General features: G+C 34.6%; 1 protein-coding gene across 1 annotated transcript in view; it reads left to right on the top strand.

Moving 5' to 3' along the window:
- Positions 1 to 1,997: 1,997 nt before the first annotated feature.
- The window catches only part of LOC110375956 (uncharacterized), a 37,020-nt gene continuing 14,611 nt past the window's right edge, over positions 1,998 to 24,406 (top strand). The window contains exons 1-2 of the mRNA XM_021334263.3: positions 1,998 to 2,133; positions 14,783 to 15,463. Coding sequence (XP_021189938.3) covers positions 14,998 to 15,463 — 466 coding nt within the window. The 5' untranslated portion in view covers positions 1,998 to 2,133; positions 14,783 to 14,997. The remainder of the gene's footprint in view (positions 2,134 to 14,782; positions 15,464 to 24,406) is intronic.

Here is a 24,406-nt window from a genome sequence, read left to right as displayed (position 1 = left end):
TGTGTGAGGGAGGTGCGCTTTACCGTGTACATTATAGTGGCTACTGTGGCCACGTCGCCAAGTTGCCACGGTAGCCAGAAGCCACATAGGGAACTGTAGCTCGTGGCCACGCCTCCAATTTGGCGACGTTACCAAACCGTCGCCAAGTGAGTTAGGTTCCATACATTTCAATACTAACTGCTTGGATACGTAGCCGGCGACGTCGCCATTGGCGTCCTAATGAGGCAGGGCACTTAGTCTTAGATCACGAAACGACAACAAACGACTATTTAGCGTCACAAAATGACGGCCCATGATGCCATTTGGGGTTACCATTTTCAACCTAAATATAAAAATGCTACTTTCTTTCGCGCGTTCAGTTTGATCATAGTTTTATTTTTATATTTCATAAAAGTTATCCTATAGTCCATTATTTTCAAATTCTTAAAAAGAAAAACAAAACGTATTATTTTATATTATAAGTATAACTGTATAAGAACCATCAACCAGAACAGATTACGATACTTGCCTGTTATTTTTAGCACAGCACTACAAATATAAAGCGCTGACATAACCTTGTAATAGCGCAGTATAGATTTAGAAAAATATTGTTTACCAAGTTATTTGACACTCAATTTGGCACAAAATTACAACATTCATTGATTATTATTGATATAATAATGTTGTTTTAATGCTCAACAATTGTTAAAACGATAAACAACCAGCAAAAATATTTTTATCGTACTGCAACGCCATTACAAAGTTACGTCGTCAGTTCAATCGCGATGTGTCAGAAACGCATTCTCTGAGCGGCCGAACTATAGGTACCACAAATAATACAATACAATCAACAGACACTTGAACAAACTAACACAATTAGTGTTAAAGTTAGCAGTGATTTGTATGCAATGAGCGATTAAGACGACGGCACCCGGCGCGGCTGTCGCTTTCGAAAGCAACGGGGTATGACTGCACCGTGGTTAATCTTGGTTTTGATTTTGTATACATCAGATAGTCTTAAAAATGTAGGGGGATTCCCGTCATCGGCAGATTTTTTGAAGTTGACCGTTAAAGTACAATACGTGTCTCGTTTAATCCTTAAGTTTGCCTCAAACTAAACCTACCATTAACCCTTTTTCAAAGACTTCTTAATATTAAGGAGTGGTTAGGTAGTATTTGGTAAATTAGGTCCTAAAGTTTATTTAAGTAGTAACAGCTTCCCGCAGATTCAACCATGTTAAGAAGAAATTGAGTATATCTGGTTCACAAAGGGTAGCATTTATCTCCTGAGTTCCAACTATCTCCATAGCAAAGTTGCCGAGATTGGATTAATTAATAGGAAACAATATCTTATAATCATGGCAGCTTTATACTCCTAACTAAAGGTTAGCCCACGTCTAACGAGTCGGTAGAGTCAGCCGTTTGCAATCGGCCACTGCATACGGTCAAAGACCCACATCTTCACCTTGCTCTTGGGACGAGGTTTGACGTTTGTAGTGTTGTTACTTATGTCGATGTCGATGAGTCATTATTTTAAATTATTTTAGTGATAGACACAACTTGGTTTAAGTTTGTATATTTCTAAACAAAAACACTTTTAATTCTCTAAAAACTTATAACGAGGTATAAAATGTATCTTAACCACATCAGAATTTGCAAGCTGGATGCCTTATGCCAGTTTTTGCATATTTTTAATAATTTTACATTATAAATAGTAACCTATTTAATTCACTACCTTCCTATTACCTTTAATTATTATTTTTTTTCTAAATTATATCTATTAAGCCCTAAGTATTTTATGTATAATATATAATTTTGGTAAACTGAAATAGTTTTAATGACGGGAATATAGCGGTCAATATTCTCCAACCTATCTTACAGGAAAATAATTTTGTTATTATCACAATATTTCAGACCCCATACAAACAACTATCAATGAAAGTTTTCGCACATCGACCACCGCCCATCACTATCCCTCAGTGCGAAAGAGACTCACCAATTTCTCCCACTCACGTTCAGCCGAGATGAATTTAGTAAGCCAAGCGATAGCCGACGGTTCGCGCGCTTTTCTGGCCCACATGACCCTGTTACAATCGTAAACATTAACGTAAACGTGACTGTTTAGTGTTACGGATTCATAATTATGGGATTCAGGTAAATTAGCCTTAATTTTATTATAATTATCTCCATCATTTTTAGCTTCATTTTGAGTCTGCTGGCGATTCTTTCTTGTTTTTTTATTGGAAAGTTGCTGGCTGTGTTGTTTTGTTTTTCGTTTTATGTGTCCAGTCTGGGTGTTTGACACTTTTGTCTGTGAATTCAACGGTATTTCGACTAAAATTGACAAACTTGATATCAACATGTGCAGTTCTTTGACCTAACTTTGTCATGATTTATGCAATTGAATCAATCGCTTCAGCTATGACCCCCTCTTCTAACTAATATTTTTTCTTTCTTACTTCTTCGTGTACTCCTTGTTTATCTTCATCAGACGCTCATTATAGGTCTTCTACTAGACATGAGCCTACCTCAAGCATGGCCACCACAACCAGTTTAATTTCATCCGCATTCACCGGAATTTAGTCACCGAAACTTCCTTCAACCAGACTTTCTACACTTGTCTTGTTTGTTTTCTCATCAACATGCTAATAATGATCACCAGTCTTCGCTTCATAAGTTATATCAGTAATTACTGACTTTATTGCATCAGGCTGAAAGTTATTATTATCGTATTATTTCACATTATTCTTATGTCCATCTACCGTTACGTGACTGCATGCATGCATTACATTTTAGAGATGACGTATGTTACCATATCGAGTCATCTTCACTTTCTATTTATTAGCTATCCGGAACTTTAGCAGGTGCGGCCTTGATCGTGGTCAGGGACATTACTGAGATTTATCAATGGAGTATAAAATGGGTCGCGAAAGAAGAATAACTTGATGCACCCTCTCACTCTCACTAGCTGAATATTTTATGAGCAATACTCATACGTTTCGAAATGACATTTCTAATGATATTTTACTTTTTGACTGTAATGTATATTTGAGTCAATTCAACATCAATATGATCTGTTTCTGAAGCTCCTTCATCAAGATCATTATGTATGAAAATGTCTATTTCCTTTTACGGTATCACACCCTAGTCAGTCATCCGAACTGTTAATTACCTTTCACAATCACACCCTCATCATTATTGTATCCATCTATTAGTATTAAATCATCATCAACCATCAGATTACCATGACCATCTATTCTTATTGCCACTTCCACTGTTGCAAAAACTACAATAACAAAGATTCGTTCATCTGGAAATGCTGCATAACTTCACGCCATACTTCATTAGGTACATCCAATTATGATATCTTTTCTCTGTCGAAGCAACTTTCCTTCGCATGTACACTTGCATTCCTAGTCTAGTCATCTTACGTTTGAATTTCAGGTGTGAAAGACGAAGAAGTTGCAACTTTACTAACTTTTTCTTATCTTTCGCATAGAGTAAAGACTTCTTGCATACTTTCTTCATCTTCAACAATGTCTCCAAACCAATTGAAGTCACAAATGGATATTGTTAATCCTTTTAACTTCTGATTCCTATGACCATCTCCTTTTCAAATCTGAAAGATTTTAGAAATACTCTCAAATTTAGCAAGTTCTTTAACATAATGTAGACTTGCCCTAATTACATTTTCCAACATTCCCAATTTGACTTTCAACATTCATGTCATTGATTAAGACATTGTCATTAATAATTTGCACCTTAAGCTGACAACTTATGGTTCATTGTCGAACGTCATTAGCAAACAATGGTTCACTCACTCACAGGATAGGGTTGTAAATATGAATATGTATTGGTTTTCTAAATATTTGAATAATTTATTGCTAATTTTCTCCCATTGTTGTTGCATGAAAGCCTCACTAGCATGTACCTCTAGTTTATTTTAAATATTGACTTGACCCACTCTTTGGTCGGATTTTACAAGTTCACTTTTGCTATAAACGTCAATTTTCTTATATATAATTTTTATGTATTTTAAATTTCGTCCAATTTTAATAGTAAACAATTTTTTCAAGAAAAGTTGAGCTTGGCAATAGCACAAATAAATAATTTTCTCTTAGCATAAATCAAACATTACTGTCCATAAGCAATTGACTCGAATTCTCAATTCTAAAGCCGCGTACGCACGTACGAACAAATTTGTTGCGTTACATGATATGCAACAACTTGGTTCGCACCACTATCGAACATCGAACACTCTGTTCGTCAAACATGTTCGCGGCGATCCTTGTAGTGTGTTCTGTATGGACGGTGTTCGAAGCGCTTTAATAACTTCACAATCGACCACTTCCAACGGCGCCGTCATAGCTACTAAGATAGAGTTCACGACTGTTGTTCGCGAACTCGACTCGAACTATGTTTGCGTTCGTGTTCGAATATGCCGTCCATACGTACGAACCAAATGTTCGGGTCTGGTGTTTGTGTTCGCTATGTTCGTGTTCGTACGTGTGTACGCGCCTTAAGACTTTCAGCACGATTGCAAGATATTTCAAATATGTATGTACAAAAGACATCAACGAATGACTACTACCATAAAAAGTCGGTCAATGATGATTATATCTACATATTTCCTGATTATGTAAAAATAGGCACTAACTATAGGTACTCCTATTAAAATATTTTCTAAGCCTTCTTTTCTCATTATCACAATACTCCTCTTTAACCTACTAATGTGTAAAACGTTAAAATATTTAAATTTTGAAACTTTTGGAAACGGCATGTTAATCCGATTAGCATTTTTAATAGAAGTGATGACCCAAAAATTTGTATAGGTAGTTATGCCAGTGATTAAGCCACGTGATACCCACCTTGTCGAACCATACGTCACTTCGTCGCAGTCGGTAAAAGTGTGCTAATGCGTGCGACATTGTTTAAACACGCATCCGTAAGATACCGGTATAAATTAATATACCTAGTGTTTGAAAATAACCGGCATTTTTTTTAATGTCATGGTATGTACCGAAATTTGGTCTAGAATGTCGAATTTTTAGGCTGAATAGTGACAATAGAATTTTGAACTTGTTTTGCAATTCTGGCAAACCTACATGGCTTAGTACAAGCAGGGTTAAATCCAAGTGCGAGTGAATTTATGTGCTCTTTTTGCCGCAAAATTAAGGTTTAGAGCTTCTGCATACTACAAACTTTTCGTCGACCGATAAGTTTGTTTGTGCGCATAAATCAGTATAAAATGAACAGTAGATCGCACATTACAAAGATCAGGCATTTAACCGGTATCAGACCGAAAGAAATCATTGATTGGAATCAAGATTTTTTTTACCATACATCGGGTCAACTGTCAGCTAATTGTTTAGTCCGCAGTATGTGGTTAGGGTAAAACCCATATTTTAAAATGCTTCATAAAAGATGATTTTAACAATGGCCGTGAAAAGCGTAACTTAACGAAGATGTCTGAAGAACTATAAAGTTCAATCGGTCAAGCCTTTCTTTAACCAAATATTTAAATTTTTGTTTGCTTTTAACTGCCGGCTTTATGCTAACTTCTCTTCGTTTACTATTAACCTACAAACGCACTCAGATTTTACAAGTCTGAGTATAAATATTCATTATAATATTTTCCCACAGTTAGAAAACTAGCATTTGAAAATGGTGTCACCGAAAAAATCAAAAAAGTTTGTTCCGACCGGTTTACATTATTCCAGTTTATCTTATGGACGTGGGTGGTAAAATGCAGACTTTCAGGAAACCCTAACTCGAATAGGTCAGTTTATGAATTACATTATTTTCTAAGCCAACTTGAAAAGGATCCAAGGCATCGAGCAAAGCCAACGTTATGGTTACTACGTGAATTAATTATTATAAGTACAAGAAATGCTTGGCCTTATATCTTATACATATACTTACTCCCCTTAGGCATTCCTTTTCTAAAAACCCTAAAAAATATTTCGACACTACGAAACAAGATATCATCGTCAAGCAAAAATTAATCGAAAAAAAATCACCAATAAAATATTACCCAGTTGTAAACATAGACTTATCAATGTTCAATTGTAGGCCCACACACAAAAAGATAGAATTTTATTCAACCTGTCATGTGTCAGAAAACCTGTTGACCATCTTTAATAAAATATTATGGAAAGTCCGACCTTGATATTTTTGACTTCGGACTTCGGACATAACCATATGGTTTAAGTTACGTTACCGGTTTTGGAGAAAGTGTCCAAAAATTCGCCCTTATCAGGATATAAGTGAAACTGTTATTTATGGGACAGTCGACTTTAAAAGTGGAGGTATAAGGTTGCATTTTGGATGGTTTTCGAAATAGGACCGTTTAAACCACACCCTTTTAAAAGTGAGATCTGCATATTTCCACGTCTAGGCATAAGTTTACACGTCCCACCATATTCTTCTGTTATTTATCTTGTGCTTTAAAAACTCAAACGCATACTAACAAGCTTGTATTTATGTATACTAATATTATAAAGTACTAATTTCAGTTATATCTGACTTAGTTATTGAAAATTGGCTACTTTATATTCTGGTACGCGAAGTAGTTTCCACGGAACGCAGGTAGAATCGCTGTCGCAAGCTTCTTTACATTGTTCCATATTAAGATATGCCATCAGAATCTGCAATTGACGATCAATTGCATCTCGAGTTGAAATAATAATGCCAACGATTCAGTGTCGTCACAAGGCATGCCTATACCGTGAACAAGGATGACTCAATACTCTTTAGAGTACCTTTTTTTTCCGACGTCAAAAATCATCAAATGACCCCTCCCGCTGTGGGTTAGCAGCGGTGAGGGAGTGTCAAACTCTTACTGACTAAAAACCGTCGTGTTCCGTCATAGGCCTTTTATGTACCAGGGCCGCGGTATCTCTTTCGAACAACCCGCAGCCCCGCTCTTTAGAGTCCCTGACTCTTTTCTAATATCTATTAGGAACTCCAAAGTCAACAAGTATTTAAACAGTCTTTTGTGACCAGTGTCGTAATTTCTTTTGTTTTCAAATCCACGACTTTCCTTCATAATAGAATATTATTCATCAATGGAATGTGATTTATTGTCTTCAAGCACGTTTTGGAGAGAAAGTTAAGCCTAATCAATGGATTTTCCGTGAAGATAATTAATTAATGAAATCTTTAAGAAGAGAAGTTTCCCTTAGAAACTAGGCCTCAAAAACACTTTCAATTTTTGGGTTTTGTTTTCAAAGGTTAAAACGGGACTCTATTTCTAAGACCTTGCTGTTGGTCTGTCCATATAATTTGTAAAAAGATTGCGTTCTGACCCACATTCTTCAATTTATGACATAAAAAGTGTAACAATGTAAAACAATTAACAGTTAAGGTTAATTCATTATAATTATACCATGGCATACAAAACTACAAAGTGGAAACTCATACGCATAAAAAAATAAATTAAGTTTAAGAATATCATTATTTTCAAATAATCTCTAAGAAACATACTGGTTTCACTAATTCAAATTGCAGATTTGAAAATGAAAAGATCCAAAGAGAATCTAGAAGATTTGTTTTTATCTATATTTTATAACTGTTATTATACAAAGTCATCGGTTTTAATCAAAATCTACTGTATTTTGTGGTTACAAACAAACCTATTAGTTTTATTGGAATCCACTTCAGAATGTCTGAATCTGTTTGTATTTCATTTGCAACGAGCTACTTTCACATCACTGATACTCATGCATTACATTACATATTTATACTTAACAATATAGTGTTTGCCTTGTCCTGCGCCTTTCAAGTTGGAACATCATTCTTCAAATACATAACTACATATCCTGTTCTATATGATTACTATCACATTGATGACCAACTTGTGTAAGCACAAAAGCCCTTTAACATATCAATGCATTACGATTTAAAGCTGGTTTCACCTTCACTAGCTGTAGGCAGTTGTGTTTGATGAGAGGCGTAAGGCTTGTCCCTCATTGTTGGCAGGGATGGTATTTCCTTTTGAATAACACCAGGAGATAATCTACCTTTCAAAAAAAGTCACGTTTCAATGAGTCCTTCTTCTTCTTTTGGCTCCTCTTCATTCCTGAAGTCAGCTTTTTGTACTCCTCTCTGTCACCGTTCATAAGTTGACATGTATTCCCATAAGTAAATAGAATCAAAAGGACATACGTTAGCTTTTTTAGTGTCATCATCATTATCATCCTTTATAGCAGTAACTTTAAGCACTACATTGCGTAAATTTTTATCATCGAAATCTGTCTTACTATAAATATTACTCTTATTTTCATTTGTTCACTAAACCGTTTTGGATACTTTCACTGAGTTATGCTGTAACCCGTTATCTGATATTCGTTCAACTGGTTTCGTATTAACCGTTGGACTTTTGTTTACTTGGTTAGTAAAATTCTTGGTTTAAAGTATGACAATGTTTTCATATTCTTGAGATACTCTTCTCCTACTATTATTATATACTGTGCCCGACAGGGTTCATAATTATTTCTTTATTTATTTAATACAAATGCTTGAACCTAGCGATGTTCTTTTTGAAGCCCTGTGTATCTCCACGCCTTGGTAACTCTTTCGAACAAGTTGTCGCTTGTAAAATTGACAGATATTGGAAAAATTTCTCAAAGTCTGCTTTCTCTTCTAATATCAATTTCCTGATGAATAATTTATGAGTTATTTATTTATATTTACCTAAGATATTTCATGTATTCATATAATTTATTGAATGATGTAGACACTGCGTAACAATTACTTCATACATTTATAAATATAACATGTTAAACAACTTTCTCCAGTGACACTTTACCTGACTAAAATAAAATAAATATTGGACAATCTTTTTTTTCTGAAGATTCAACGTTCAATTTATTACTTTAAGGCCTTGACTCGATACACGTTATTTTCAATCCTTATACACTACATACTTTATATCATTTATTGGACCCAACTTTCTTTAACTTTCGCAGGGACCTTGGACTTTGTTTTTTTTCGTATTCGTTCGTTTTCGATTCATAAGGCAACGTAACGATTTCAAAGCTATTGGGTAATAACTTTCTCGTGAGGTGTGAGGTCTGTAACACGCTAAGTGATAATATTGAAACAATGTAACTGAATGACGTAAAATATGTATATATGTACACCTCTAAGCGTGTAAAAAATCTCAAGTATTTAACATTGAAAACACATAACAAATGTCGTCTTTGAATATAGAATACGAATTCGTTTTCAATACAGTCCAGTATTGAAAACGAATTTAAGAACATAAATGGTATGATGTAACAACTTTACTATTGAATGGTAAAGTGTTAATAAATTATTTGAAAAGAGGAAACTATATAACACTAAGCTCGAATAAATAACAATAGTTATCAAGAAAATTGTTAAACAGCCTTCATACGAGTAAAAATCAACATTGCAGATATGGAAATCCCTCAAGCCAACATAAAACAATGTGGGAAAAACCGCGTACTTTAAATAGCATGCAAATAACCAGCGGTCATGAACTTTGTTTTATAATACTTAATAACGACAGAAGCTATCAGTATCCCATCAGATTCTCATGTGTTTACTTCTAAGAAAGTAGATGATCTGAATAATAAGCTGCTACTAGACGCTTTTACTTTCAAGCTTAAACTAATGAAGAAAAGTGAAAAACGATAAATTACTAGGTTTCTTTGATAACACCGACGCCTGCACTTGCTTCAATTACAGTGTTCTTATGTTAACTATGTAGTTAAGAAACAACCACGTCAATAAAATAACGATTAAAATCGACTTTCAATAAGACACTGCTCATGTAGTTAATTAAAAGAGTTACCTTAAAAAATGATCACGGTGGGTCACGGTCAATCAACTCTTGTCAAAATTGAACAAACCGAATTGCATTAAACTATGCATAACATTATTTCACGCATTATTTCACCAAACTTTATGAAAATTTCATCACAGTTTAGTGACACTAATAAAATTTGTATTAAGAAGAAGTTTCCTGTGGTTTCTCCGTAGGTACCTCCTGCAGCCAGATAAAAAGTAGCCTACGTCCTTTCTAGAGTTTTGACATAGACAGGACATGGCAAACCAAAACTACGAAACCGATTTAGATTTTGATACAGATACTCTATTTCTTAAGAGTATCTGTTTACCAAATCAGCTCAAAAATGTATTTAAATCACTTGGTATGTAAGCGCTTCAGACTAAACTGAATACCACGTTAAACCACCGATAAAAGTGTTTAGAAACTAGTATTAAAGCCTTTAATAAATATAAAAGAAAATTCAAAACAATAATTGATTTATAAGAAGTAGACAATAATGAAATAGACAAAATCAAAGTCAAACAAATCAAAACCAGGATTTGACCTACAAATACTTCAGAACCAGAGTTTGGTGATAATGACAAAACACACAAACTAATGAATGTTTGTGTACTAACTTTCCTAGTGAAAGTTAAAGTGCACATGGGTATTGGACTTCGCTTAGTTTTGTGAATGGTCAATGGTCAGTATATTTCCATTGATACAGGTGCTAAGTTATTTGTGCTAGTACGTTTAAATGATGGGGGTTTTATTTCTCATGTGTGTCTTCAGTGGTGATGATAAGATAAATATAGAGATATCATTCGTCATCTGCTTGACCTGTTCTTAATAAATTAGGGTCGGGAACAGCAATAGTACTCAGAAACCTGCCATAACACGAATAAACATAATAAAACAATAAAGAAAAACAAATAATGATCCCAAAATAACAAAAGTAAAATGAAAGTGACCGTCAGAAACCACTCTTCCAAAATTAAAAAGACCACACAATTTAACATACTTAACAAGAAATTATGCACATAATAATAATTACACATCAATCAGAGCAGAACATATCAATAGATCACTCACGCGTCATCCAGAAATACGTAAATCTTTGGACGTGCGCACGCGTCGAAAGCGGAACGGATGACAGCTGTGAAATAAGGGGGAGTCCGTCGCTGTTGATTTGTGATTCCGTGAATAATTTCTGATTTTTGGAAGTAATCTGATTTTAATTTGTACCTCCAAAGTATCTGTAACTTTAGAGTAGATGATATTGATTGTAAATTGATTTAAGGTATAGAGAGATTCATTGAAGTGATGGAACTAAGACGTTAGCTCTTTTTCCCCGGCCTGAAAGATATCTGGCAAAATATGAAGTCGTTCTTGATACACAAAACACATGCTATTAAAAAGCACGCTGCAGAAGTTTCTAAGTTTGAAAGCCAATTTTATAAATTCATATAAATATCACTTAAAGATCATCATCAACGTGCTTGAAGTTCACATGAATCCTACAAAATATGACTAACAAGTCCTTATACTTATCAGAAGGGAGAACCGGTGCAATTCTTTTTAAAAGTGTGTCTGTTGGCCATATGGCAACCAGTTTGTAGATAATTTTCCTTCACGCATGTATGAAGCTGGGAGCTACGGATATTCTTTGGTTTGTTGTGGTAGAATTAACTACATATGATCTCTTTCGCAATTCACTGCAAAATTAAGTACATAAACGTCTTTTACAGTGTGATTTTTATCTTTAAATCACCATGTATTATTAAGTTTACTTTCAAAGTTATATTTTGTTTTTTGAATAATGAGCGACTGAAATGACCATTCATGAGTTTTCACTTTTTCGACAAAGGTTTCTGAAAAATGCAAATAAATTGCATGCCCTCATATTTTTTTATTCAAAATGACTTCCCACTGCCTTACACAATTCATTGTATATTGTTATCATAACCATCGTAAACCCATAAACTTACGTGTATCATACCAAAAAAGGTATCAAAAACCAATTCAAACTTTATCCACTATGAATCTGAAACACGCACACAACTGCATTCTGGCTTTAACTTCCGAAACTTTTCCATAGCAAACAAAATTTTACTTTCTCCTCCTTAACCATAAGATAGTGGAAACCCCCATTGGTTTGACATCAATGGTTTAATTAGTAGTCATGACGTTCGTAGTTAAAGAGGTTGAACGTGGTTTGAATTTAGGAGTGGCAATGCTAGTTCCGGGCCAAAAGATTGCTCAACAGTGTTGCAAGACAAGAATTATAATTATGATGCAGTTGTAGATCATGTGTTTAATGAAGATTAAATAGTAGATCAAGTGGAATAATTATATGATAATTATTTGATTATCATGCATTCGGAAGATCTGGTTAGTAATAAATTAACAGTACTAGGTATCTCTATAGAAACCATAGGAGGTAAACTAAATCCATTTGATTTTGAAAAAGTTAATTGCAGTGATATTCAAAATTCTTTGCAACAAATACTTTAGATTGATGTCTATCAACTTAATAAAGTCATAGATAGGCTGAAATAATTGAATGAGCTTAAACATAAGCAAATGATGATGTTCTTCACACTTCAATAGCTTTAACACGTGCTTACATTACAACAGCTCTTGTCTAGTTTAAACCATGAACATACATGGTTATAAATTATAAACTGTTATGGAACAAACAAAGAAAAAGCCATACTTTTTCCTATGTTGAAGAGATCTACGGTAAAATTAATTGCATTTTCATTAGATTCGGTTCTGGTCTAATTATTATTTTGCTTAAGTAATTAGATTAGCAGAATTAACTGAGTATTAATAGTGTGGTTTTCACCTGTCCATTCTATTCTAGTCTCTTGTTTAGCAATGGGATGCCTAAACGTTTATTCACCATCATCTATCCGAATATGAACCGAAATGACTGAGCTTGACAGCAATGGCGCTTATTCTCTCTTACGAGATCAGCTGGCAGGACATAATATATTATAGTGCACAGACACATCTCTCATAGCCAATCAATATAAAGACAATCTGACAGGTCAGGCGCTGGACCTATATTTACGTGCTCTCTGGAGCACGGGTGTATAACAAATAGTAGAAGTCACGAGGCGCGACCACTATACCAACGAGGCATTCGGGGCAAGAAAAAAATACAAATTGGCGTGAGACAATAATCTGAATCTAAAATACTTTTTTATTACAATCTATGAAGCTAATCAAATCATCGAGATAATGCTATGTAATTTGTTGGAATACGCGTGCAAATTACTAGATAAGCTTGTCCAGTTAGCGAATGACCGCTAAAAAGATTGAGAGATTTCTTAGCCTTTGGCTTGTTGTAAATGGCTATAGAACTCTAGATCTATGTTGATGTTGCTATTTTACTAGAGTTTAATTTTGCTGTATCAGAATGCTTATCAAATCTTCCGTGTATTCTCTCTTATTTATCTTATTTATCAACAGCGTACTTCAATCGTAAGGATTGCCGAAATTGCTTCTTTATACCACCAATTTCTAAGTACTCTCTTTTTATACAAAGCTAGTTGTCATCAAAATGCCGCATCCACCCAAACATCTTCCCCGGTCTTGTACTTTACTTTTATGGACAGAAGTCTCATTCCCCTCAGCCTGTTTCAATACCTTGTAGGAACTAGTAATTCTAGTTTACAGCTAAAGGGATATCAAATTATATGCCGGACATCGTTTTATCAATGTACTAGTGACCTTCTGGTGCTAATATAGTTTCTTGAAGTTCTTCTACGTCACATTTGGCTTCATTTGCTTAGGCTCTTTTGTTTATATGCACTCTGTTTACTATCCCTGCAAGTTTTTCTATGGTTTCTCTTATACACACTTTTAGCTTTCGCATGTCCAGTCTTAAATTTTAGTCTATTTTCTTGCCGTGTTTCATCAATATCTGTTTCTATATTTTATTGTGAAAGACTCACTGTGTTCTTTTTTGTAATATCAGCAAAGATTGTTCTTATTGTGAGTCTATTTAAGTTTCTTTTTTATATACTGAACTGTCCCACTGCTGAGCAAAAGCCTCCCTACTTCGTCTCCACACCTGTCGATCTTACCTCCCACCAATTAGGGTTGTAGGCGTCCAGGTCGTCGCGCCATCTTTTGCGGGGTCTACTTCGTCTGCGGTGGCCGTGTTGTTTAAGTTTATTTAAGTTTTAATTTGCATTATTTTCTTGAGTATGGTCAGTTTTGAAATTTACATGCTTTCTGCTTTTCTAGTACAAATAAAAAACGTTTTGTTATTCATTACGACTGTCTAGGTTTTTGACCTAGGAAGAGGAACCATACTCATGTAAGATAATTTACAAACGCTGTTTTTTCTTATTCAGCTCATTATAATACAACATAACTCAAAGTACATATTAGTCGCTCCAATGACTTGATAACCATAATATTATAGAAACCATGAAACCATCGTAATATCGTTAGTGTCAAAAACAATACATCTCTTACTTAACAAGCCATGACCAATTTAATGGGATGAACAAAATCATATATTCCCTGAGACTTCAAACTTTCTCTTGAGTACTAATACAGAGAAACAGCTTTCCAAAATGTTGTGTGAATTTAAAGTACGAAATTTTAACTTGATATGATACAAATCTTGAGTAAGACTTGACTTGCATACATTAATATTATTAACATGTTCAAGAAAGAAAATAAATTCAAGTATCAAATCGATTTAAGTGATCTCGATCTATGTTTTGATGGAGATTAATTGATGTACAATTGCTTTATTACTTAATTACCTTCTGACCGCAAAATTGCTTTTCACTAGAGATATTTTTGGATCAGTAGTTTCTGGTATTTTTCCTAATAAACAAAATCTTTCACTTTTATGACTACAGTGAAGATGGAGATTATTCAATTTAATCACTTGTAAAGTTCAAACCAAATAATACTGCATCCATTACAAAAATCCACATTTCAGTCACAGACCGTCAACTCATATCATTTCTTCTGTTACAGTTAAAGCACGAGATAAACGCAGATCAACAAATCAGATTATTTTCAAACCTGTCAACAAGACACTGATGGGCAGACTTTCGACAATTACTATCCCCTAAACTTTAGAAGAATGGAATCACTTTGCGTAGACGAACTCCGTTATACCAGCAGATCAAACGTGTACGCAAAATAAACCTATCAGTGACAAACAGACAGAAAACAGTTATGATCTGACAATGCTTGAACGCTATGAAGAGAAGATCAAACACAAGATGGGAATCAATACTATAGCAAAGTTTCTAGTTATAATATTACTTAGTGTTAAACACATTCAGTGCAGTGACAATGACGATTTTTCGAAACGAATGAAAATTATAGAAAGTCTATCTGGAAGGTATTTTAGTGACGTTTATCAAAATGGTACTTTTAGGACTGGTAATGTTTTATGGGACAATATTTTAAATAAGTGTACGGCTAAGCCTACAGTGAGTTGTTTGCAGAAAAATGTTTATTCATACCTGGATGATAGACTGGGTATGAACGGTGATGTGGAAGTGACAAGTGGTGTGTGCTTCAAGAAAAATAGTGTGGACATTAACAAATATAGTAAGGAAGCTAATACTATCTACCTCACTGGAAACAAGGATGAAGATAAAGGGAGGTACTTGGAAGAAGAAAATGAAATTGAGGATAATGAACCCGGTAAGTGTGTTTTATAATATTCACAATATGTATCTTTAAAGTAAATTTCTAATCGAAGGAGAGAGAGTACCATTAATGAAATTAGTAACCAAATGTAGTGTAATTCCAAGTGACAGTTTCAAACATGTTTGTCTAATAATAACTTGGATTTAGGATTCTGAATATAATGAATACTTGATAATTGAAAGGAGAATAAGCAAATCTTCTTTAGCATTACTAATTTGGTGTAGTAATTTGAAATGTAAATAAAGACTGTCTACACAGACATTATACGTAAACAGATTATTTTAAAGCGCATCGTGTAGATTTAAAATTTCATCAATGCAAAAAATATTTTCTAACTCATAAAATTCTCTTAGTGAGGTGATTAAATGAGGTATCATTTAGTACAGTTTATTTTTAAGACAGGAGTTATCTTTAAAATTTATTACGACAGCTGCATAATCAGCAACAAGTTTCTGTCATAAATTAACTTTAATTCAACTTAAACTTTTACATAAGATAATCTTAAGTTACTACAATTATAAATCCTTAAATAATTCTGTCTGGCAAGATTGCAAATTACAACACTTGAATTTATTCGAAAAATAATATTTTTCATGTCTTCGAAATATGTAGACTTAGACATTTTTCAATGATGAATTAATCAATGAGTCAGTTAGTCATAAGACAATGATAAAAGAAAGGATTACTAGTAAAACCCTGGGATAAGGGCAGGAGAATGATGATGGCAGTTTGCATGAGAATCCAAATTACACTATGATAATTCCGGCAAATACCTAGTAAACACACTTAATAGTGAATAAGATGAAGCAGGATGCAACTTTGCTTAAGAGGACACGACCAACTTTTAATATTATAATAACACCGATGACATTAGAAATTATGATTGACGGGTGATTCACGATGATTAATGAAGACACAGAACTTATTGAAGAAAATACTTATTCACGTGCCACTTATGTACCAAACGAAGTCCTTACTGACATAAAGGCGAAATTAACTCTTGAAATAGCTGAATAGTTTAAGACAAAATGTTTTGAATTATTGAACTTGAATCATGTGAAAATATATTTCTTATCGGAAAGCATAAATAAATCCCACTGAGTAGTAACAGTAGAACGAAAATCGGTTCAATAATATAATTATTAGTTGTAAGAACGAGCATAATGTGCCAATAAACAAAGAAAAACAGGATGACGATACAAACATAAATAATGATTTCTCTAAGTAACCTACAGACATATTGTAGACATCATTGAGACTTGAGGAAATCCACGTTGGCGGTGAAAACGCATTTGCTTATTCAAACAATGAGCCATTCTTGTCGCGATATTGTGTCAACGTCCAGTCTAAATTGAACTCTGGTGATGAAGAAAATGTTCTAGTTCTTAGACTGGTCAATGGGACTTTCGTTACGGTATTAAGACAATGTTTTATTTAATGTGATTAGTAAATCTTGTGTTTCTGTGTCAGCGTGTGTGCTTGTTGACCTTGGACAACATTTCTTGACTTTGCATTATTTTAAGTAAAGTTTCCAATAAGGATTTTCAAGAAATGATATCTTGATACATCTTATTACAGCTCCACTTCTGACTGGTCTACCATCTTCTATGTCACCACGCGACAAGGCATAAGGTGAAAAGGATTCAATGATTTTGACTCCAGTTTTTGCTTCGCTAGAATTTATTGTGTGCATTGTACGAGTATTTCATATCAAAGCGTATACAAAGAAAACAAAAATACAGAAAATCGCACACATACCATAATTATTGACAAAGTGCAAGCTACGGACAAATTAGGCAAAGCAAATAACAGCTCTCTAGTCACACTCTTCAAAGCAATATTTTCTAGGCAAAGTGTAAAATCATCTCAGATCTGTGAACTTTCTGTTTCCGTCTAACTCGAGCCGGTGTCAATGACATTGCATAAAGGCTAACTTGAACTTGAATAGACTAGCCTTCACTTTAATCTGTAATGCTAATTAGTTAGTGCTAAATATGTGAGTAATAAATGAATAAAGAAGAAGGTGAGTGTTATCAGTTGAGGATAGATAAATAAATAAAATATTTAATGCAAATGATGAAGAGGTTTGACTAGTAAACAAAGATAAAAATACGAACAGATTTATGATTGAAATAACAGAGTTAAATGAAAATGTGATATATTAATAAGTAGATGGCAATGAAGATAAATTCATTCTAGATTAAGTTTTGCTTTGAAAAACGATTGGTTATTAGTGATAAAACCACCACTTAGATCATCAACTTAATAACAAAATAAAGAACTCAACTATTATAAATAATAATAACAATACAACATAATAAAACCATGTCTATAATAAAAACAAACGAGCAATTACCCATTGTGAGGCAGATCTGACAATGTATGTGGTTATGGGGGCTGCCCATACACATGTCATGTGCCACCGACCATGGAAATTATGGTTTTTGGAAACAAAGTGTACATTTGGATCAAATTCAAGGTCAGGAGAATTAGATAGGATATAAAGTTATATAGCATTCTGAATTCGACATTTTGGATCATTTTTGGGATTATGTAAAAACTTAGCAGGGATCAAATCATTCCTATCTTCTTCTATATTAGAAGGACTAGCTTCTGACCGCGACTTCGTACGCGGATCCTGTCCCTTATGCCAGCGACGGGGTTAGTAAAATCAAAGACCTGAATCGTCTGATATTGAATTTTAAGGGCCGGTGACTTGTAAACAACGGAATACGCATAGCCATTAGAAACGTTCCATATATTTAATTTTTGTACTTCAACGGCAAAAGCACAGCAGACTAAACAAAACGCTGAGAACTGAAGCGCAATAGGCGTGACCATAGGGATAAAAGTAGTGATTCTAATTAGTCCGCATTTATGTTGTGTGTGGCAAAAATATTACACGTATTATTACGTAAAAAAACATTAAATGTTACTGAGACGACAAAGTCGTGATGACTTAGTGGAAGTTGTGGTGGTTTAGTGGGTAGAGAACCAATCTCTCAAGTATGAGCGTGCGTCTTTGATTCCAGGTCTGGCAAGTACCTGCCAATGCAACTTTTCTAAGTTCGTATGTACTTTCTATGTATGTATATTTTGGATACCAATGACCGTTATTTGGAGGGGATGTTAAACTGTAGGTTCCGGCTGTCATTGAAAATTCTTGGCAGTCATTATGGGTAGTCAGAAGCCAGTAAATCTGACCAGTTTTACCAAGGGGCGTAGGGTTGAGCGGTTAACCGGTTTGTGGAGGTCAGATAGGCAGTCGCTCCTTGTAAAACACTGGTACTCAGTTGCATCGTGACTGGAAGTCGACCCTAACATAATTGGGACAAAGGCACTTGAGATAATAACGACAATAATAATGAGATATAAGCACCGCAGGGCATTTGAGGCTGATGACGGGGAGTAGCGACCCCGCGAGGAATATATACTGAATTCTCCAGGGAGAGTATACTGTCCCCCATCTCTGGCCGGTCGGAGTGAACCATGACGGGGGTAGGTCTCACGCCTCTGGCTTGGCTTGACCGTCCAGAGTGGAATCGCTAGAGCAGGGTTAGTAGCCCTGCTCGGAGGATAGGTGCCTCGTGGTAAGTGACCCACAGGGAGCGCGTAATCTGCGTTTGAAATCCGCCGAGGTATCCTCACACTTCAGCCGCTCATGTCCCTGTTGCCCTCCTAGTCTCCACCTGCCATTTTTACATGTATCTAATACATTGTCATCGGCAGGTGCCATAGTTCCCGTAGTTTCCCCATTCCTAGTCCATTAGCATCCCATCACAATAGCCCCAGTAGTATTCATCCACAGTTAGCAATGGTATAGCACAGAACCGGGGATTGACTTTTTTTTTTAACGACGTCCACCGGGGATTGTCCTTCGGTTTTGTGTCACCATTTCATTAAAGTTGTCTCGAAAGGGCTTCAGCATGTTGGCTTCGGCGTCACGTTTGCCTCCCGAAAATTCGGAATTCTGTAGTCCCGAGGTCTGGAAGAGACATACAAAATAATAATGATATATATATAATGCAATGCCACGTCTAGGTATGTAAAATTTGTACTAAGGAGTGACTTAACACAAAATTCAAGCGTGTTATATCTTCGTTATTGTCTTGTTTGTGTGAGAGAGAAATGACAAAATACGTGTCCATTATTTTAGGGTTATCTAAAAGACGGACTAATTACTTTTTTTGATTCACCATACCTATTTCATATCATTCATTTCTATACATTTCAAGTGTAGTATTGCTCTTGAAGTTCCACATCAGGTGTTCCAGATCTTCGATGTTTATACGTCAACAGAGAGTGCTTATCAGATTGAACAACTTTTGCTAAAACGTCATACCTCTATATGCTATAGTCTAGCTGGGCCCCTGGAGTTCCACATCAGGTGTTTTAGATCTTCAATTTGTATAAGTCAATAGAAAGTGCTTATCAAATTGAACAACTTTTGCTAAAACGTCATACCTGTATATGGTACAGAGAAGCTGGGCTCTTGGGGTTCCACATCAGGTGTTCCAGATCTTCAAATTTATTATCTCAGCTGAAAATGCTCATCATATGAAACAATTTTTGCCATGGCACCATTTTTGTATCTCTTATAGTTTTGTTGGTCTGTTGGTGTTCTGCATCAGGTCTTCAAGTTTCGAAGATAAATTATAGCCTATATGTTGACCAGGCTTAATACTGACACAACAAAGAAAAAATCATTGAAATCGGTTCAGTAGTTCCGAAGATTAGCGTGTACAAACAAACAGACATACAGACATACAGACATACAGACATACAGACATACAGACATACAGACAGAATTTTTTTTTTGGATTTGTGCTCCATTACTGTTTCTAAACCCCACCCAATTATTATTTTTTTAATATATTCAATGTACAGACACAGTTTTTTTACAGATTTATTATATGTATATAGATTATCACCCAATTTTCTCCCAGTTCTCAAAAATCTACAGAAGAAATCTTTACCTACTGGTTTTACAGTAGGTAAAAGTCAAAAATAAGCGAAACAGTCAGAATTACTTTCGTATTTTAATTATTTGCAATGATTATGCAGGCAGTAGGTAATTACAGTTCATTCACCTGAGTTATTTTTGTATTCCTAAAGATTTTATCACAAGGTCATTAAAGTTTATCTCTAAAGATAAATTCTTGGCAATAATTTTCAACTTTCTTACCTTTCTTTATCAATTCTGCTGTCTACATAAAGTATACTGTATCATTATTTATTTGTCAGAAATCGTCAATTGAACCACCATGAAATACCTAATATTAATAATTCTTCTGGATTATAAATACATGACAATGATGATGAGATTTTAACTGAACAAAACCCACCATATTCCTTCTTAAGAGCGTGTACGCTCGGCGCGCGATGTCAACTTTAGGTAATTCAACGCAAAAAACCGCGCAGACTAGCGTCGCGGCTGTGTGCGTGCCTATCATACTTCACGTATAGTCACACAAACCATTTTGATCCTTTCGAGTGAAATTGGTAGAACAAAAAATATATTATTTAGTAAATAGTTAATAGCGGGAAAATAGTGTAAGTGTATGGATGTCTAAAATATAAAAGCATGAAAATAAGTCGTTAATACTTACACTCTTTTGCAAAAAAATCGGGCACCTATGAAAACCTTGGTTTTGAGGACTTTCTGTATTACATACAATTTTCAACAGTACTAAATAGTCGACTGATGATTAATGTCAATGTTAAGAGTTTCTGCATTTTAACCGATTTCAAAAAAAGAAAGGAGGAGGTTTCAATTAGATTGTTTTGTGATTGTTCTCAATGTGATTGTTCTCGATTTCTCAAAGACGCCTGGACCGATTTGAAAAATTGATTGTTTATATGAATGGTCCAGTCCATCCAGACCGAAAAATTGTGGTCAAATAACAACAATTGCCGGAAAGCCAAATATTGGTGAAGAGCTTGGGTTTACCATTGCAAATAAAGTTTTAAGTTATCTATCCTATATGCTTCAAAAGTTATTCGAGATCAAAAGTCAAAATTTGGGTGCATCCAAAATGAAAAAAAAAAAAATAGCTCGATTGGTAACAGACATCTGCAATAAGTGATTTCTAGCCTAAGGAGTCCGCCATATTAGATTTAGACTCGCGACACATTTTTTTTTTCGAGTTATTCATAGCAAGCCCTTTCATTTGATACCCATATCGTAGGAATGCATTAAAAACATTTTTTTCTCCATCTTGGGTATACCGCCATATTGGATATAGAATCATACATTGTCATTAAAACTGAACATTCAAACAAAATTTCAACTCAATCGATAAAAAAATATGCTTCAAAATTGAGCTTTAAATAAAATAGTAATGTATCAAGATTTGTTGGTCGCGCTTGAAATGTACTCTATTCTCGGTATCCACGGCAGAGGTTATTCACCCTACGCGATGTGACGGAGCGACACGTCCTCTCTGTGAAGCCTTGCGGCGGTCTGGTTTGAGTTGACTCGCGTGCAGCGTTTTATAGTAGTTTTAAATAATTTATAAAAAATAAAACGAGAGATTAAATTATAATATAAAGTTTATGTTTTAAAGAAAGAGTTATATTATTATAGTAAATAATTGTTATATTAAATTAAGTAAGATAGATAGGTAAAAAAAGCATTTGAAATTCACAATTTTTCACATTGTTAAAATATTTTTTTCTGAAAGATAGAGACCTAAATCAAAAAATGTTTTCAACTAACTATAGGCATGGGGATTTCGTCTATGAGTAAAAAAATAAATATGATTAGATTTGCCACTGTTTTCACATGAATTTAAGCTTCGAAATAGACGCTGAACGGGAATTTTATAAAACATCTGTTACGTTATAGGGGTTTTAAGTATTTAAACTACACAAATTGAAATTTATGTTCAATTAACTATATAGACAGTGAAATTACCTTGCGTTATTAAAAAATAACATAGTTATAGGATAAGTAGTTACTGAGAAACAGTGGTTTGAAAAGTACCATTTTAGGCCAAATGGCGCGCGGTTGACGTACACGCTCTTAAGCCCTTTATGTACCAGGGCAGCGGTAACTCTTTCGAACAATCCCGCAGCCCCGGACAATACTGTGACCTACTTTAGAATTACATCATCTTTTTTAAAACATAGTACCGTTCTCATTATTACCAAAACTATAATCGAATTATCACCATTTTCTTCACAAGTTACCACTTTCATTTTTTTCCTTCGACCATCTGTGAATTAATTCATCGCAAACGTGATTTCGAAAGCATTTTGCATTCCATAGTGAAAGCAAAATAGACTTATAAATACAAACGACTACCTCACTCTTATTCCTTGCACAATAAAGTTTAAATTCGCTTGACACTTCCTTCAGGCGTTTCATCGTGTCCACCGGCTATGTATTTGCAGTCGATATAATTCTTATTGTGTATGAAATAAGGATTACATTTGATTGCGTAATTTGGTTCCGTAAGGTTGTTACGGCGGTGGCATGAGCCGAGGTGGTAGAAAAAAGTTAGGAATGCTCTAATGGTCTTTTTAGGTGCTACAATTTCTATCTGTTAGGAAAAGCGGTAGTATAATATTATTTTAACATTATGAATTGTTCGGCATGCTAGCTAACAATATAATGAAGTATAATACTTAGCTATACTTACTAACATATATTGTTGTTGTTAAGTTTATGGATAAAAGAAGTTAATAGACATTCTCATTGATTCTTCGGCGATTCTAGAGTTTTAAAATTATTTTCAGCTTTCTATTTTCTTTGGATTCTAAATTTTACAGAGGAAGTTCTTATAGTAAGAATTTGGGACTTGCCTGAAAGTCAGAATAGTTAGATTTTTATTATTGGATCTCTAGCTATTGCTCCGAACTTGTTAAATTATATTCCCATTAGCGAATGTGTAATTACCAACCGGAAAGTTGAATGTAAAACAAAACCTTTAAAGCAGAAGATTAATGCTACCACACATGCCTTAAGCAAAAGGTAGTTAAGTTGGTTCATACTGTTGATTATTACAAGCTACCTTCCAAATAATTTTCCCTTAAGCAGAATTAGTATACGGAGTATTCGGAATGGAAATTTCCAATACTTTCACTTAATAGTTAACGCATTAGTCGAACTTACTAATTACCACATGCCAAAGACAGGCAAAAGAAAATGGTGCATTAATGCGTGCCTTGTCACAATACATAAGTCTATTCTTTTGAAAAGCGATTTTGCATTTGGCTAATTACTTTTTCAATATTGACAAAAACATTTAGGTTAATGACGTGCTTTTTCGAACTTAGACGAAGTACAAAACGCATTGGAAACAGTTTCCAAATATTCCAAATAATTTCTTGGAAGTATTCATTTTCAGCTTTTTCTGTCTTTATGATATCAGGACAATTTTTGAACGTGCCTTACCCAAAGAGTAAAACATGACACTATTACCAAAACTTCGCTGTTCGCCCGTCCATCTGTCTGTTCATTTATCAGCAGACTGTAAGTCATGACCGTGGCAGCTTCTGGAATATGTATTTCTGTTGTTGCTATAACAAAATATGCCGAAAAGAACAATACACAAACAAACCGAAGAAGAACATAATTCATTAATTATATACATTCATTAAAAATCATTCATTCAAACTTGGCTGCAAGACAACACTTTTTGACGTCACGTCAGGAATTTACATAAAACAGCCCCCAAAACGCCCACCCTTCACCACTTCCTATGTGTTTTTGCTGGGAAGAAGAAGTGGCGCAACAAACTCCCCAGCAACACAATTTCAACAAACGTGACGTTTTTCTTATTTAAAAACCGGCCAAGAGTAAGTCGGGTTTTTATACACCTACAAAGGTATAATTCTGAGTGGGTCAGTAGCTCATGGACCATAGCACTTGTTCCGCGGCTAACCACAAAGGGATAGCACTTGTCGCGGCTTCAAGCATCTGTGAACCAACTG

The sequence above is a fragment of the Helicoverpa armigera genome, chromosome 21 (assembly GCF_030705265.1).
Source record: "Helicoverpa armigera isolate CAAS_96S chromosome 21, ASM3070526v1, whole genome shotgun sequence".
NCBI classification, from domain to species: Eukaryota; Metazoa; Arthropoda; class Insecta; order Lepidoptera; family Noctuidae; genus Helicoverpa; species Helicoverpa armigera.
This window is presented reverse-complemented; position numbering and strand designations above follow the sequence as displayed.